The sequence below is a fragment of the Pteronotus mesoamericanus genome, unplaced genomic scaffold, assembly GCF_021234165.1.
Source record: "Pteronotus mesoamericanus isolate MK-2021 breed Mesoamerican mustached bat unplaced genomic scaffold, CSHL_Meso_final contig_78, whole genome shotgun sequence".
Classification (NCBI taxonomy): Eukaryota; Metazoa; Chordata; class Mammalia; order Chiroptera; family Mormoopidae; genus Pteronotus; species Pteronotus mesoamericanus.
Window position 1 is genome coordinate 11,403,578 of NW_026555258.1, and position 18,897 is coordinate 11,422,474.

General features: G+C 36.6%; 1 protein-coding gene across 2 annotated transcripts in view; it reads left to right on the plus strand.

Annotated features, from left to right (window-relative positions):
* C5 (complement C5) overlaps positions 1–18,897 on the plus strand; it is an 80,399-nt gene that overhangs the window by 18,209 nt on the left and 43,293 nt on the right. The window contains exons 7-18 of one of the 2 annotated variants that reach the window (XM_054584463.1): positions 439–529; positions 2,312–2,426; positions 4,026–4,152; positions 6,246–6,361; positions 7,658–7,843; positions 9,180–9,383; positions 10,669–10,878; positions 11,002–11,151; positions 13,203–13,332; positions 14,330–14,395; positions 15,499–15,696; positions 18,219–18,318. In XM_054584463.1, coding sequence (XP_054440438.1) covers positions 439–529; positions 2,312–2,426; positions 4,026–4,152; positions 6,246–6,361; positions 7,658–7,843; positions 9,180–9,383; positions 10,669–10,878; positions 11,002–11,151; positions 13,203–13,332; positions 14,330–14,395; positions 15,499–15,696; positions 18,219–18,318 — 1,693 coding nt within the window. The remainder of the gene's footprint in view (positions 1–438; positions 530–2,311; positions 2,427–4,025; positions 4,153–6,245; positions 6,362–7,657; positions 7,844–9,179; positions 9,384–10,668; positions 10,879–11,001; positions 11,152–13,202; positions 13,333–14,329; positions 14,396–15,498; positions 15,697–18,218; positions 18,319–18,897) is intronic. The other variant, XM_054584464.1, reaches the window with a different exon arrangement.

Consider the following 18,897-nt stretch of genomic DNA (forward strand, 5'->3'; position numbering starts at 1 on the left):
GAGTTAGTACAAAGAAAAGACAGAGACATTTCAACAGGATTTTGTCTATTAGAAAGAAAAGAGAAATATTAAATAAGCAAGAATTTTTATTTGCAATTTAATAAACATTTGTTAAACATTTACTGTGTTTAATACTTATGAGAAGGGTGAAGGAGAAGATATCCAAAGATAAACAGAGGACAGTCTATTTTCAAGGAGCCCATTCTCTAGTCAAGAAAAAAACAATTGTTTATAATAAATGCTATAATCTAAACATAAACGAAGTGCTTCTCACACATAGAGCTGGATTGACCTCTGATTGGTGGTGTGGGAGACTTCCCAGTGATGTTGTCATTGTTGTTGTTGATAAATGATAACAACAAAAGCTGAATGTTGTGTTGATGTTACATCAACTATACCAGAAAGAAGGTAATACTGCATTTTTCTTTTTATTTTCAGTGTTGCCACATTTTTCTGTCTCAATAGAACCAGAAAATAGTTTCATTGGCCATAAGAGCTTTAATAATTTTGAAATTACTATAAAAGCAAGGTAAGAAAATTGTTTATTTTTCACATTACGCAGCTAAATCGAGTGCCAATTCTAGTTGGTGAGAGTTGCCCAAAGTGACATCTGTGATTTTCTTCCAGGTTTATTGATATGTAATTGACATGGAACATTGTAAAAGTTTAAGATGCACAATGTGTTGCTGAGATCTGTAATTTACTGGCAATGTCTGCCATGCTTTGGGATTGACTGAGTGAGGAGACATCATGCCTACACTTAATTTGCTCATTTGGATGTGAGCTGGTTCTGATTTTAGCTTTCTGGTTATTTACCTGCAGAAAAAATCCTAAAGAATCATTGTGTTGGTTTAGCAACCAGCAGGACTTGGGATATTGGGACTGAGATATGAAGCTTTCTTTCCTTGTCATTTTTTAATGGCTTAATCAACCAAATAGAGATGCATAAGTGTATTTCAAGACTAAATGCCTTAAAATCATAACCACTTATGAGTTAACTGGACATTTCTACTGATCTAGACTAGGCTCTTCTCAGCTGGGTTTGCCCATGTGCTTGCAATCATTGGCAGGTCAGCTAGAGGCTGGCTGGTCCAGGGAGGTTTTATCCACATGTGCAGTAGTTGACTGGCAATTGACTGAAGCTATAAGGATGAGTGTACCATGTGTATCTCCTATCATTCAGCAGGCTAGCCTGTAGCAGCAAAAATGCTCAGATAGAGTATGTGGAAGCATACAAGTTCCCTAGGGTCCTGATCTTGAGACTGGCACTCCATCACGTCTACTACATTCTTTTGTCCAAAGCAAGTTATGAGACCAGCTCAGAGGAAATAGACTTGCTTCACACCTTTGGCACATAAGGAGCGGCAAAGATGGTGGCTATGTGGGATATGTGGAAAATTTGGGTTAGTTTTACAAGAAATCTACCACAAAAATTTAGGCCATTTAAAAATGATAATGCCATATAGTTATTAATAACAATAACCAATTTATATAACTATATGTGTCAGATACTTTTGAAGCACTCTGTATATATTAACTCATTTAATCTTTACAAACACTCTATGAGGTAGGTACTATTACTCTCCCCATTTTACAAACAAACAAACAAAAAAGGGTACATAAATGTTCAATAATTTGCCCAAGATTGCAGAACTAGTATAGTAAGTCACACAATTTGCCTGCTTCCAGAGTCCATGCCCTCAAATGCTACCCTGTACTGCCTCTCTTACTAGCATTTATTCCTAAAATAGAGTGTTTGTCACTTAGTCTAAACCACATAAAAGGCTGACCTGACATGGCATTATAGAATTAATTTCTTCTCATGGAGACACTTTATTTAAGCTATGAATAAGGAAAGTTACTTTATGCTATAATAGTATTTGCTGTGCAGAAAATTTCCTTTATTCTTATTTAATTCTAAACTAAAAAGGTAATATGCAGTTAGGGTTAAAATAAAATTCATCTCATATAACAATAAGGTTGGATATGCTGCTTTTAATGATGTAAAAGGGAAGAGGAAGCAGCTTCCCACGGATATCAAAATCATCAAGGAAATAATACATTCTGTAGGAAAGAGCTCTAGACCTGAGTCTTTCGCTCTCCTCAAGATGAATTTCTCGGCAAGCACATAGTAATAAAATCTGGACTTTGGCCTTATTATTATAGTTCTATGAGGATGAAATGTAATAGTGGATGGAAGATAATTTAGAGTGTATCAAGTGCTTTATGTTATTTCAAATTGTCAGTTTATCTGAATTTTATTTTTGTAACCTTGTTATCAAAACAATCTTATGGTATTATTGTTTGACAGATATTTTTATAACAAAGTTGTCAGTGAGGCTGAAGCTTTTATCGCTTTTGGAATAAAAGATGACTTACATGATGATAATAAAAATATGATGATAAATGCAATGCAGAGCACAATGGTAAGATGTTCAGATGTTCACTTGTACCTGAAGATACATCATAAATGCTAGAGATGGAAAATTACTTCAGAATTATCTAGTCTGATCTCTCATTTTATATAGCTATGGAAGATGGAAGCTGAAAAATCTCATTGGCATCTTATTATCCACTTTCCATGGCATTAGCCCCCTGGCCAGAGTATCCCATGCCATCTCCCCCTTTTCTCTCCCTTACACTGTCTCTCTTCCTTCCAAGTCTTTGCAGTGCTGCTCCTGCTTGGGAATGCTCTTGCCCTTTGACTCTTTCTACCTCTTCTTTGCCTGGCTAATTCCTCCTAGGTCTTTAAGTCTCAACCTTGACAGCTTTTCTCTGGAAAGTCTCCCTGATTCCTCTCAGCCAAGTTAACTGCCCCTGCCAGGTACTCCCTTAGTCCTCGTGCCTCTCTTAGTATAGTATGTTGGACAGTTTGTGGTAGTTGTTCTCAGCCAGGTACTACTTTTACCCCTGCATTTGGCAATGTCCACAGACATCTGTGGTTGTCATAACTGGGGAAGAGGATGCTACAGACACTTAGTGGGTAGAGGGCAGAGGCCAGGGATGCTGCTAAACTCCTGCAATGCACAAAGCAGCACCGACAACAAAGAGTTATCCTTCCAAACATCAGTAATGCTGAGGCTGAGAAACCATTCTTTATTATAATGCTTTATTTAGTTCTCTATCATTTTTTACACTAAACTCTTTGTGGGTCTGAGTCATTCCCATTACATGCTCAAAGCCAGGATGTTTCCTGTCAAATAGTAGGTACTACTCTATACATATTTGTGAGTGAATGAATCCATTGGGAAGTTACCTGTTCATGGTTAAGGGCTAGTGGAAGCTGCGACCAGATTAGAGCCCTGGACCCCTCTTCTCTTGTTCATTGTTTTTCACATTATACTACAGATGATAAGGACTCATGCCATTCTACTCGCTGTTGCATATTCACGTAGTTTACATCATTAGTTATTTAGCCTTTGCTTTTTTAAAAGACAGTTTTATTTCTTCCAGATATATATTTCTTCAAGATATAATATGAGATTCTATGCTAGACACTGAGATTTAAAGCTAAATAATACAAAAATCCTGGTTCAAGTTATTTAATTTTAGAGGAAAAAATAAGGCAGAATCTATTTTCCTATTGTGCTTAATAATTAAATGCTATGGCTTAACCCCATACCCCTTTACCCATTGTATGTTTTTAAACTAGCATCTCAGTGTGTGAGCAACAAAACACAAATTAAATATAAAAACCAACAAAGTAAGCAAAAGTAAGGTGAGAATCCTGGGAAGGTGTATGATGACTCAGAGATTAGAAGAAGATATTTTTGTCAGTTAATGCAAAAAAGACTTGTTGAATCAAATGATGTTTAAGACTTTGCATGTCTATAATTCTATAAAAGAGATTAGAAAATAACATTATAAGCCTAATTGTGGACCCAGTCATTTACTTTACTGGTGATGATAAACCATTCTTCTGGCATTGGCCTTCAGTTGAAAGCCTAGTAAAAGCATATTTTGTTAACTTTCCCGTATAAGTTTTTTTCTAATATAACACTTTCATTTTTTTCCCTTTTAAAAAGTTGATAAATGGAATTGCTAAAATCACTTTTAACTCTGAAAGAGCAGTTAAAGAATTGTCCTATGGAAGCCTGGAAGAGTTAAACAATAAGTACCTTTATATTGGTGTAACAGTCATAGAGTCTACAGGTAAGTTTCTCTCTCTCTGTCTCTCTTTTTTTTTTTACTTTATCTTGGGAAACATTTAGACAGTAAATAAATAATTTCTATAGTTCTTTCACATTTTATTTTCTTTTATAGTCAAATTTTACTTTTTCTATCATCAAAAACCAGGATTAGCATATAGTTCTGCCACTCTCTAGGCATTGGGTTCCCATTGCCTCAACTTCAAGATAACACCTGCCCTGCTGATATCCTGAGTGGCTCTGCAGTGATCTCTCTTGAACATCTGGCACCCTAGTGTTCTCACCTGGTGAAAAACAAAATAAGAATAAAATTATGTATGTAAAAATGTTTGATAAAGTACTATGCAAATGAAAATTATTATTATCATTGTTTTAGTCTCCTTATATGTACAGTGACAAAGTTGAACCAAATGCCTCCTAAAGCCTTTTCCAGCTGCAAGGCTCAAGCATTCTTTCTAAAATTGGAGGCAGTAATGTCTCTAAAATGGGTACAATAATATACATTCATAGGGTTGTGGTGAGGATCAAAGTGTCAATATATCCAATGTCCTTAAAACAGTACCTGTGACACAATGACTATGTCAGTGTTGGCCATCCTCCTCCTCTTTCTCCTTTATCTTCCTCCTCCTCCTCCTTAGGTATACCTCCTGCTTTCTTAGCATCCTTAATATCTTATATAGTGCTCTGAATTCCACTCCAATGGTTTTTAATAGTTATTAGTTATTATTCCAAATTGAGTCAAATGGTCTTACTCCTGGTATGTCTTGATTACTAATATTCTTTGTATGTTTGGGTTTATATTGACTCCCCCCACCACTAACCTTGAAAAAATAATTTAACCACACTGAGTCTATTTATTTTCTGTAAAATTAAAGTTAAACCAGATAATCCCTAAGGACTCTTCTACCTCTTTAAATTTGTCCTTCTAGGGTAACAGAATGAAGAATAGAGGTAATTTTTCAGTTATTGAGAACCTTGTATATATCAGATGCTCAACAGATGTTGGAGAATGATAATGGCTTTATACTCCTTGCCTTGGATAGCTGTTGTTTTTGACATTATTTTAATAATGTTTCTTTCTTACTTTTATTTTTCCTCAATTTATTTCAAACAAATTCAGTTTAGTAAATATTTATGAAGTAGTCAAAAAGTGTTGCTAAACATGCAATCTTCCAAATGTGAATGATGTATAATCCCAGCATGCAAGTGGCTTACATACTAGCATCTGCTGTAAACAGGTAAACAAAGAATTCTGTACCAAGGAGGAATTCCATGTATGCTTTAAGCAAAATAGTGTTATTGACGTTGAGAAGAAGGTGAGCTCTTCGATGATGACTGGGCAACCAAGAACAGTGTCCTGCAGATGATCATCCTGCAGGATAAGCAGGGTTTTGAGGCAGGGCTGGTAGACGAAGTGAAGTGGGGCGCCCTCCATAGAGAGGCATACCAAGCAAGGGTGGAAAGTGAATCTTGATATTGGATAGTAACATATTATCCAGTTAGCTGGAGTTAGAGAGTAATAGAGAAGTCATATCGCAAAGGACTTTGGGGACACTAGAACTTTGCATGTGATTCTTAATAACTTAGCTTAAGCTTTAGCTGGAGGGTAATACCATTGGGCTCCCGCCAGTGGAACCTTAGGGTTCTCTCTACCTCAAGCACTCTTTTCTGACTTCCTCTACATTTCTCTCCATATTTCTGCACTCTAATGCTCAACCCCCTCTAAGGCTTAGTCTCCGGCCGACCTTTTCCTTCTTGCCTTAATCCTTTTTACATACTCAGCTTAAACTCAGACCGCTGACTGAAAAGTGGCACCCCTTCTTTGCTTTTTTTCAACCCAGTCCTATAGCTCTAATTCCACATGGAGCATGTCTACATACAAGCCTTGCACATAAGGCTTTGAAACTCCTGAGATTTAAACTCTTCTCTGCACTGCCCACCTGAACCAAGACCCATGTCCTACTTACGACTGGTAGATGAATGAGTGCAGGAATGGAGTGAGTGAAGGAGCAAGTCTGTGGAGACACATCACGATGAAATAGATCCCCATGCAGATCCTCCTTAAAAAAGTCAACATGATCCTTGTCATTTCTTTAGGTGGATTTTCTGAAGAGGCAGAATTTTCTGGCATCAGATATGTCCTCTCTCCCTACAAACTGAATTTGGTTGCTACTCCTCTTTTCTTGAAGCCTGGAATTCCATATTCTATCAAGGTAGATGAAGGGGGGTGATGGGAAAACTGCTGAATATCATTGTCTTTTTCTGTTTTCAGAAAACATGGGGGATGGCGTATAGGGGAAGAATGCTAGAGAGGCAAATCAGGAAGGGAACTCATTCTGTAAAAGTTGCACCTCCTGTGGGTATGGACAGGGTAGGAAATGGCAGATCAGATACAGTCTCAGGGCAGGAGTCAGTATTTAATAAGACAGCTTGTGGTAGACATTTCCTAAATAAACATTGCATTAAATTATATGTAAATAAAACCCCATACATCTATAGTTCAACAAACGTTAACATTTAAAACTATTTGGTGGCATGTTCCTGAAAAGCCTTAAGAAGGAAATATTGCTTGAAAAGAAACCCCTGTCTCTGACCATTTTTTGCATCTTGTGTGTCTCTGAATTTGCATCTCTGCTTTTCACTCTGCATTTTCCTTGTGCGTGACTCTGACTGATCTTATCTTTCTGTGTTGTTCTCCATCCTTTCCATCTTGACTTGTCCTGTCCCTCTCTTTTCTGTCTTTTTTGCTTCTTCCTCCCTATTTAATGTTTTCTCTCCTTCCTCCACTTTCCTTTTTAAAAAAGCAATAGTATGGAATTTAAGTATTCACTTGACTTTTAGATTATATTTTATTATATTTAGTATATATTTTATTATATATAGTATATTTTTAAAGTAGAAATTTTTGTCCCCTGTTCTTGGTTTTAAAAGCCAGAGCACCATACTTTTTTTTTATTCTTTGAAAATATGCTGCTTTTAAAAATCAACTTTAGTATAATTAAAATATCATACTTATTACTTATTGTAGGTCATTGGCTTTTAATATCACATATAAAAATAATGTAAAATATATCTTTGTGGAAATTATATATGATTGTATGTATGGTAATGAGAGATAGAGGTTAAGAGAAAAAAAAGATGCATTTATTGTTTCTCGTATCCAAGAGAATCATCCCCATAAGTGACTGTCTCATTTTCTCTTTTATTCAGTCCTAAGCCAACTGAAGAAACACAGAAATTAGGTAGCAGAAGACCTTATCACATCTACTTGGCACAATTTAAAAAGATAATATTTGTGTTCTGAGTCTGCTTGATATACAGGAGAATCTATTCAAAAGTGATTTAACTAAATAGAATTAAATCTTTTTTTAAGCTGAGAACATACTTCTCTTTACTGAATTAACTATGAATAATTTATACTTTAGGGCGAAGAAAATTATTTCAGAATCGCTATGCTTGAAAACAAGTGCTGAGCTGTTAAATTGAATTTTGACTATTCTGACCAACAGGTGCAAGTTAAGGATTCACTTGATGAAATAGTGGGAGGGGTGCCGGTGACCCTGAGTGCACAAACGGTCAATGAAAACCAGGAGATGGCTGACTTGGAATCAAGGAAAAGCGTGACAAGTTCCAGTGATGGAGTAGCTTTATTCGTGGTTAATCTCCCATCTGGAGTGACAGCTCTGGAGTTTAATGTGAGCTGAATTCTGTTGAATTTTCTAGGACAGTGCGTACTTTTGACTGTGTGCTTTGGCTAGTGTGCAGAACAGATGCAACAGATTCTGTATTTGAGTCCAGTGAACAGCTCCACAATTTTGCATCCAAAAATAAATAAAAAAATAAAAATAGCACCAGAGGGAGATTAATCTATCACTTTTTTTATTTGGGGATTTATTATTTTCTCTTATATCTGTAAGACTATATTACAATCTAAAAGCTTCAGAATGTGTGCAGCTATGGAATTTAGTGGTAAGATTATTCTCTCCCACTATCCCCAATTGTTATCTCTTTTCAGGGCCTTAAAAGGGTTAAATGTGGGAGCTTCCCTTTTTTCCTAACTGTATGGACCACTCGCCCAGCAAATAATGTTTAAATTTCCAATTCCAAGCAAAAAATGAATAAGTTAATAATGACTGCAGCATGCATACATTCCCTGCCATCTCCTGAGCACTCATAAAATGCTAAGCGTTCTGCTAAGAGCTCTATGTAGATTGCATTTAATATCTATTTCATTAGCTTTATCAGGGGTGTCCAACCTTTTGGTGTCTCTGGGCTACACTGGAAGAAAAAGAGTTGTCTTGGGCCATGCGTTAAATACATCATGACATGTAATCACAAAAAATATCACAGCCCATGCCTGCTGCCCACAGGTTGGACACCCCTTTTAGAGAATATTATCTTTGCCATTTTGTAGCTGAGGAAACAAAGGCTTCAAACTTCCCTTAAATAACTTATCCAGAGTTAGTAAGTGGCAGCACTGGGAGGAAAATCAATATGTATTATACGCCAGGGCATGAACTACTAATCCTTTTGCTGTCAAAGGTGGATATTGCTGCCATTACATCATTTCTGCCCCACCTGGTTTTTAAACACCCCTCTGTGCCACTACCTTACAATGAAATTGAGCCAGAGAATCTCTCCTGCCCACCCTGGTCCTCATATCCCTCCCACCACAACCCCGAATTTCTGCCAACCGAGCCCATAAGAAGAGGAATCCCCAACCCGCCATTACCTTTTAGGAAGACTGCCAGTATTTGTTCCAGGGGCATCTCTCTCTCTCTCTTCACTTTACCATACTTTCCCACCATAACCCACAACCCCATATGATCCTAATTATTGTCCATAGTCTTTGCAAACTTACTTAATAACCAAGCAGTATAAACATGGTAGTAGTGGAGGTTTTCCTTTCTTCAGCATTTGGTGGTATGAAATTTAGAAATTTATAAAACAAATAAAGGAATTTAAAAGATATATTTCACTGAAAACATTTCATCATAGTCCACGTGTCTTCTCTGAAATGTTTCTTCTTAGGTTAAGACTGATGATCCAGATATTCCAGAAGAAAATCAGGCCAGCAAAGATTACAGAGCAATAGCATATTCATCTCTCAGCCAAAGTTACCTTTATATTGACTGGACTGGAACCTATAAACCTTTGCTCGTGGGAGAACATCTGAATATTATTGTTACCCCCAAAAGTCCATATATTGACAAAATAACTCACTATAATTACTTGGTAAGTACTAAACTGTTACATTTACATCTATTTATTCCCCTATCTGGAACATTTTCCATTACTCATAGAGAAAGAGTAGAATGACCCCTTACATTTATTTTTAACAAAGCATTTCAACAACATCACCTAATTTGATAAGCAGTTTTTCAGAAACCTTTGAGATTGGCCATGATTTTCTTCACCATTTCATAGATGAGGTAACTGAAAGACAGAGAGGTTAAAGACTTGTCATGGTCATTCAGCTCAGAAGAGGAAGATTCTGATCTGAACCAGAAACCTCTAACTCCTTGTCTGATCTGCTTTCCCCAAAGAATGCTGACTACTCAGACAGAACCTCAGTAAATTCTCACATCACCTCTGGTCTATATCCTGGCCAAAGATTAAACATCTAGATCTATTTAAAATATATAAATTTCACTGGCATGAAAGGAGAATCCAAATCCTATTCTTAAGTGTTGAGTTGTATCATACCTGCTCCAATTCTGGAGCTCCTAACATCCCTTATTATATCACTAATGTTTGCAGATGTGGTCAGTCAAGCCTGTTGGTGAAATCTAGGGAAGAATGTGTGAAAAACGTTAAGGGCTTCCTGACAATGGTCAAAGAAATGAAATGAATTATTCCAATGGCCAGGCCAAACAGGTGGTGATGGATTTTTCAACATTTTTTGTGAAGTAAATTAAAAAAACAAATGAAGACCAAAGATTATATTGACTGATGAAGAATTAGGGGACCTTTTTAGGGACTGTGTACCAAAATTTGCTAACTACTGTATGCAGTCCTGCTAAGGACAACTTAGAAATCTTTGAGGACATTTTGGCTTCATGTAATTTGTAATTTTTAAAAACATGTATACCTCCAATTTAGAACCTAATCTCTGCCTTTAGAAGTTAATTGCCCAGTAAGATATCTCCGCTTACCCATCTATTTTTTAAATCAGTAAAACAAAGGAGATTTTAATGACATTCATGACTTTAAACAGAATTGGGATCAAATTTTTATTCTCTGTTTTCCTAATTATATGATTTTTGAACTGAAATCAGTATATTTTGTTAATCCCTGAGCCTCAGCCCCTTCATTTGCACAATGGATATAATACTTCTATACTACTGGTTATATAAGAGTGAAAGGAGTTAAAGTAAATATAAAAGTTCCTGGCACATAGTAGGCTCATACATGTTAACTTTCTTTTTCTTTAACATAATTTCTACTCCAGCTCCAAGCTCTGTCCTAAAGGAAAGGTTTTGTTTTTGTAGTTATTGTTGCTGCCACTCTTTATTTTCAGATATTATCCAAGGGCAAAATTGTTCACTTTGGCACACGGGAGAAACTTCCAGATTCCTCTTACCAAAATATAAATGTTCCAGTGACACAGAACATGGTTCCTTCAGCCCGTCTCCTGGTCTATTACATTGTCACAGGAGAGCAGACAGCAGAACTAGTGTCTGATTCAGTCTGGTTAAATGTTGAAGAAAAATGTGGTAACCAGCTCCAGGTAAGCCACAAATTATGTCACAACTGAATTTTCTTCTGAATAAAAGAGACTGTAAACACAGCAACCTGTGAAGTTTTGTCTCATAAAAATGACCTTTTTTTTTCTTTTTCATATGACCTTTAGGTTAATCTGTCTCCACATGCACATGCATATTCTCCAGGTGAACTTGTATCTCTTGATATGGTAACTCACTCAGATTCCTGGGTGGCTTTAACAGCAGTGGACAGTGCTGTGTATGGACTCCAAAGGAAAGCCAACAAGTCCCTAGAAAAAGTTAAGTAGTGCCTAGCCTTGGTTACTGTTGTGTGGGTAGCTCTGTGCAGTACTCCCCAGCATAGGTTGTGAAAGAATCAAGGGAAAATTGGGCCTACTTTTCTATAATCAAAATTTAATCTCTAACAGTGGTTCTTAGGAAGGTAAGCCATTGTCATGTTACTCCCCCAAAGCACAAGTCCATCCTTTCTTGTTCTAGTAAGTGTAGAGTTAAGCACTTTAAAAACATATCACTGCAATAACAATTACATTCATAGGACAAAAGTGCCATCAGTTGGGAGGGTTTGGGGATTTGGGCAGGACAGGCAAGGGAGGGGGCATTATAGTAGCAGCACAAGAGAAGACTGGATAGGTGACCTCTGGGTTTTTTTGTTTGTTTATTTTTGTTTTTCTACTTTCATAAAAGTCTATGGCACAAAAGAATTTGAGAATGATTCAATTTCCCCAAGTTCCCATTTATCTTCCCTATGCTCTGCTACTGTTTTCTAGGCTTCATTTCTTTGAACAAGGAATGAGGAACTAAGAAACTAAAGTTAAAAACATTCAGGAAGAAAAACATTTGGAGTCAAAATTAAAACTAGAATAAGTACCCAAACAAGTTCTCACCTACTTAGAACCTAGAGCCCTCCTTCCCCAAAGACAAGAGGATGTGCTCTTTTTGTTGTTTGTTTTAAGCAACTTAAAAATTAAATTGTTTTCTAATTCACTCATTTATGCATTCACCCATTTATTTTTCTTTTGTCTGGGGGAAGATATGATATTGATTGTCTTAACAGTGGAGTTAGACCGCAGTCCTTGAGTTCAGCTAAGAAAGAATTCAGAGCCAAGAACTTGGATGCAAGAAGTTTATTTAGAAAGTTACAGAGGTAGAAGAAGTGAGCCAACTGCGTGGACTCAGGAAACAAGTTACACAGGCAAAAGAAGGGCCCTTGGAGATTAGGAGAAAGAAAGCAAAGATAATGTAGCCAAGGGAACAAGAGAAAAAGTGCAAGCCTGCTCCAGAGAGAGCACCTGAGGAAAGACAGGTAGGGAAGTGTGCTGGCATGCTAGAGAGAGACAGAGACAGAGAGAATGCTAGATCCATTGTCTAAAGAGTTTTTATCCATTTTTCAAAGACAGAGATTTTAAGGGAAGTCTCAGGGGAGGATCTCAGTATCACAATAGACTATTCATGAGCTTTCTAGCTGTGTCCTTTCAGGGTCATGGTCTCTACTGATTGATTGGCACTAGAGGAGGAGGTCATTAGTCATTGCATCTGGTCTTGATGTCAGCCATTGTGTTGCTTCATCTGATTTCACTGCCTTTCTGGACCTGGAACTAAAACAAAACTGAGGCCTAGATATTATCTCTAGTTTGACCAAAACTCTGTCTCTGGCCTACTGACCTGAGGCTTTGTTCCTGAGATTATCTGATGTAGGTCAGAACCTCACTGTCCTGCGGGCTTAATGCTTAAAGGAGTGGTCGTACAAGGGCTTGTATAGGCATTGCGTGAGTCTGTGTTTCATCTCCCTTGTTCCTCCCCTAAGGGGGTCTAAGCTGCATGACTACTGACCTGGTAGAGGAGGAAAAACCAGGGGTCTAATCCAAATGAGTATCAACATGCTAGGGGTGGGAAGGTCACCTTGGGGATAAGGTCCTAGCATGTAATTCTTGTGTTCCAAGTTTTGCCTGTTGCTAGGCACCAGAGATGTTATGGCCCTGGTGACATTCCATACCTAGCCTATTGTTCCTCTTTTGCTCATGCGTGTATATCTATATACTGTATCAATTGAAGCATGTGTCCTAAATACAAAATACCATAGATCAATTTCTAAGAACCTCCTCACCAAAGCTTAAGACATAGCTCTTGATTTAACTTTGAAGAGGTGTATATTTATAAATACAAAAGGACAAACTAAAGGAATAAAGTTGAGAAATTTGTACTTTGGCCATTTGATAAATGAGTGGCCTGTGCATTTCACAGGTTTGCACATGAAATAGCTCATTCCTTTAGTTCTTTAGAGGAATGGTTTCCACACCTGCATAGGCTCAACATTTGTCTATCTGGACAGGTATTTCATGCTTTAGAGAAGACTGACCTGGGCTGTGGGGCAGGAGGTGGCCGCAACAATGCAGATGTATTCCACCTGGCTGGACTCACCTTACTCACCAATGCAAATGCAGATGACACCTCAGAAAATGGTAAAACGCTCAGCATTTTTCATTTATTCTTCAAATTGATACTGAAATTTACATCATTTGCCTCCCAGTTCTCATTTTTGTTTGTCCTCCAGAATATTCTCTACACTGATCTTAGAATGATATGACTATGTAATGCCCTTGTATAGTACCTTTAAGGTCAAGTACCTGTTTTTTAGTGGACTACTCAAAGCCTCCCATGATCTTCTCCCCTACTGTTCCCAACAATATCTCATCCTCCTCTGCCTTACCTTACTTGACTTTATGTTTAAGCTATATAGAAACAAATGTGTTTCTTGGGTGGCACTATGCTCTTTTACAGCTTTGGGACTTTCCTCATCAGAACTGCTTTCCCGTTTATTAGCCTGGAAAAGCTAGTGTAAGAATTACCTCCTCTATGAGGCTTCTCCCTTAACCTCACCCCCGCCAAATGATCATTCCCTTCTCCTCTCATAGACAGAATATTGGAGGGACTAGCTCTATTTGTAAATAATATAATAGCAGTGCATCACTGCACATTTTTATACTTAATTATACATCTTTTCTCAGCCACTATGCTGTGAGCTCCCTAAGGGCAAGGACCACATCTTAATCATCTTCTTTTTATGGTTTTAAAATTGTTCATAAGTATATATAATACTATTATTTGTAATAATATAGCACAAGGAACAAATAATAAAAATAGCATATCCAACAAAAACTTTGCCCACTCTAAATACTTAGCTATTTCTCTTTAAACAGCAGATCAAAAAGGTTACAGTATTCAAATACAAACTGAGATCAAATGAGTCAAACTACATAACACTACACTCCCCTAAGATAAAACTAGTCATAGTAAGACATGTAGTGTGCAATGCCTAATTGAAAGCAGGTTCTCAATATTTTTGAATGAATGGATTGTGAATATTTTAACTCCTTACACAATTTTATAGAATTTTTTTTTGAAATTTTAATCTCCTTTTTTCTTTCTTCTCTTTGTCTTTATCATTTTTTAAAAAAGCAGGTGAGCCTTGTAAAGAAATTCTCAGGGCAAGAAGAATGCTGCAAAAGAAAATGAAGGAAGAAGGTACTCTAAATTTTCATATTATGGACATATCATTCAAAAGCTGGAAAAACCATACATTATCTAATGTCCCCTAATTCAGATAGAATGGGCAAGAATAAAGATATGTATAGACATCTAATTCATCTCTTCAAAAAGACTACTCCAAATAAAAAGAATAGTTCATTGGCCATAACTTTAATCTGAAGAAAATAAGTATTATTTCTATCTCTAAAATCTAAAAGACTCACTTTTATTTATCACAAATATTTCCTCTCTACAATCTTAATCTAGCAATTAAATTCATGTTCTTCCATTTTATTCTGAAAAATCCACGATTTGATTAACTTTGAGGTATACCTAGAAATCTCTTTTTTCTATTTCATATGTTAATAGTTAATTGTATTTTAGATTACTCTTTGAGAAAAAAGTCTAGTAGAAATTATTTAAAACAATTATTTAAATAGAAATTTGATAATTGGCAATGTTACAATAAAAAGAATATTAAACTGGCGTCAGTGACTTGATAATCATGCTTACAATAATAATCATGCTTACAATAATATAATTCCTTCCATTTCATGCTTACAATAATATAATTCCTTCCATTTGTATACAAATTAGTCTAATTCTAACTTTCATTCTAAGTTTTAATGATATTAAAAGAGAGGCACATTAATGAAGAGTGATGCCACTCGTGAAGGTCCCTAAACCATATCACATAAGAAATGTTTGATAAAAAAAGAGTATATTTAGCTTGAAGAAGGAAATACTTGTATAGTGATGATAGTTACCTTGAAATACTAGAGGGCTTCTCATATAGTTAACCTATTTTAGTCAGTGTGCTGAACCCAAGGTGCAAGTTTCAATACAGTAATTAGCTTAGTTGTAGGAAGGTCTTTAACCATTTAATATGAATCAGAGTGGACTATCCACCTCATATGGCCACATTCTCCCTATTCCTAGAGTAGTTCCAAAGGGAGGCTGGTCAGCCAACTCACCATGACTGTTGTGGGGAGGCGGAGTTCTTATGGCAGGGGAAGCCAAGTATCCTTTCAGATCCTTTCTAAGCCTAGGGTGTTATGACTTTATGTATCACCAAGGGCACTGTGTTATTACCATTTCAGCTGCTAAGTACAAAAATCAAGTAGTGAAGAAATGTTGCTATGATGGAGCCCACCGTAATGATTTTGAAAGCTGTGAAGAGCGAGCTGCCCGGATTACACTAGGCCCACGATGCATCGCAGCTTTTAAGCAATGTTGTGCTATAGCACAAGAGATCCGTGATGAAGACACTCATAAACCTCTGACATTGGGAAGGCTAAGTAAGTTTGACATTTTCTATCAGAATTCTGCCTAATATGAGGAATTTTTGTGTAATTTTATGCTGCTAAGAAAGGCAATTTTCATGCTCTATTTAAAATTGGAAGCAGAAAAGTAGATAACTTGTAAATGACCATAAGAAAAAAATCTGTTAATCATTTTTGGGAATCCAAAGATATGTCTATATCTATATCTATATCTATATCTATACACAATGGAGTAAAAATAGCCTCTTCAATAAATGGTGTTGTGAGAACTGGACTGGTACATGCAAAAAATTGAAACTGGACCACCAGCTTACACGATACACCAGAATAAACTGAAACAGATAAAAGACTTAAATATAAGTCATGACACAGTAAAAGCCCCAGAGGAAAACATAGGAAGGAAAATTTCAGATATCCCATGTAGCAATATTTTTGCCAATATATCTCCTAGGGCAAGGAAATAAAGGGGAAAAAATAAACAAATGGGAGTATATCAAACTAAAAAGCTTCTGCACAGCTAAAGAAACCATCATCAAAATGAAAAGGGAGCTGACTGTATGGGAGAACATATTTGCCAATGATACATTAGGCAAGGGTTTGATCTCCAAAGTATATAAAGAACTCATACAACTCCACACCAGGAAAACAAAAAACATGATTAGAAAATGGGCAAAGGGCCTGAATAGACACTTCTCCAAGGAGGACATAGAGAGGGCCCATAGACATGACAAGATGCTCAATATTACTAGCCATCAGAGAGATGCAAATTAAAACCATAATGAGATATCACCTCACACCTGTCCGAATCGCCATCATTAATAAATCAACAAACAACAAGTGCTAGAAAAGATGTGGAGAAAAGGGAACCATAGTGCACTGTTGGTGGGAATGCAGACTGCTGTAGCCACTGTGGAAAACAGTATGGAATTTCCTCAAAAAACTAAAAAATGGAACTGCCTTTTGACCCACTGCTGGGAATATACCCTAAGAATCCCAAATCACCAATTCAAAAGAACCTATGCACCCCTATGTTCATAACAGCACTCTATATGATAGCCAAGTGCTAGAAACAGCCTAAGTGCCCATCAGTAAATGAGTAGATCAAAAAACTGTGGTAAATTTACACAACAGAATACTATGCAGCAGAAAAAAAGGAGCTCCTACCTTTTGTGACAGCATGGATGGAACTGGAGAATATTATGCTAAGTGAAACAAGCCAGTTGGTGAAAGACAAATACCATATGATCTCACAAATAGGTGGGGATTCCTTATAAGAGGAATCTAATGAACAAAATAAACTAACAAACAAAATAGAACCACAGGCATGGAAACATGGAACAGACTGACAGTGACCAGAGGGAAGGGAGAAGGCAACAATGGTGGAAAGAAGGGGAAGGGACTAGTCAAAGAACGTGTATGAATGACCCACGGACATGGACAACAGTGTGGAAATTGACTGTGGGAGCGGAGGGTGGGATGGGCAGAGGAGGGCAGAGTGGTGGGAAATTGGGACAACTGTAATAAAATAACAATAAAAAAAGTAAAGGAATTTTACCTATTTTAAAAAACAGACAAAAGCAGAATGACAGCTCCTATTTTATAATCTGATTGTTTTGCTTAATAGTGTGTCTTATACATTGTCCATTTAAATGGATATATTTCTGCAAACAAATTTCTGTGGGTACTTACCAAAATCATGTTATTAGATATATTTAGGTTGTTTTCAGACTTTCTGTTTATTACAAGCAGAATTTTCATGAACAATCTGATATATATATATTTTTTTCATTGTCCAATTTTTCAAAGATAGTCTTCTGGTTTGGCTTCAGCTGCATCAACTCAGCCTCTGCAGCTTCTCTCTGGTCCTTTGCTCCTCATTCTGAGCAGCTTGACTTCCCAAAACTCCAATGTGTGTGGCTGCAACTCTGTGACAGTCTGTATGAGCTCCTCTCCCTGCCTTGCAGCCTGTAAACTGCCTTCAGAGAAAAAAACCTGGACAACCTTAGAATTTACCTAATCTTCTCCTTTCTCTCAGGGATCACAGTGCTGGATCATTTATGTTCTAGCATCTGAAAACTGTTTTATATGGTGTGTTCTGGTACTCTGTTTTTTCAAGACAGAAGGATAATCCCAGTCCCTATTAGTTCATCTTAGACAGGAACAGAAGTTCTACTCATTTTGAGTAAAGGGAATATCTTAAATAAATTTTTAAACTAAGGCAAAGAATCACATAAACAGAATTATTGCAATTATAAGAATGCAAATAACTTTATGGACTGATTAGTATCTTGTATAATCTCAGGAGCACTAAACATTGAGTAATTTGCATAACAAATAATTAAAGATATTTTTGTGCTCTGTTTCGTCAATGCTATTAACGGAGAAGTCCTAATAATTTCCATTTTGAAATCATTAAAGAACATATTTCATTGATCTTTCAGAAAATGCTTCTTTCAGATTAATGTCCATATTTTAAAATTTGGCGATAAGTGGAATTTATGTTGTTTTTCTATAGTAGAATATGCTATTTTCCCTAGATACACGGACCCTGGCACCAATAACCAAGACAGAAATAAGGAGCTATTTTCCAGAAAGCTGGTTATGGGAAGTTCATCATATCCCATCGGCTACAGCAAGGTAGTTTTATTTACTTTCAGCAAGTAAAGCAGGCAAGGGAGTCATATCCGAAGCTCTGCCTCCAAAGTAGAGGCTTAGCCATTGCTTATATATACTGTTTGGTCAAGTACATGTTGATTTCTTCTCTGAGTTCGGCAACACTTACCTGGTTGTGTTCTTGTCAAGCTTATCCCATTTACAGCTGGTTGCAAAATACTGTGCTACACTTTAATATTTAGCAAGAATAACATTTAGTAAGAATGGCTCAGACCTTGAAAGCCTTGTCCTATCTAACAAAGGTATTATATTTCATTGGCATTCCTTTGAAAAATGTGAGAATTTTCAAGTATTATGGACAAAAATCTGAAGACTACTCATTTCCCAATAGTTTATTTAAGGGTTAAGATGATACTACCATTTGGCCAAATGTTTTTTGCTTCACTTTTCTTTTTCCTAAATATGTGCTTTGTTCTAGTAATTGAGTCCAAGGCAGAATTAACTCTTGAGGAAGAAGAGTTCTTTCTATTCATTTAATTTCACTTCTCTTCAGTAAGCATTAACTGAGCACAACTGTGCTACACACTGTTAAACAGCCCTTTT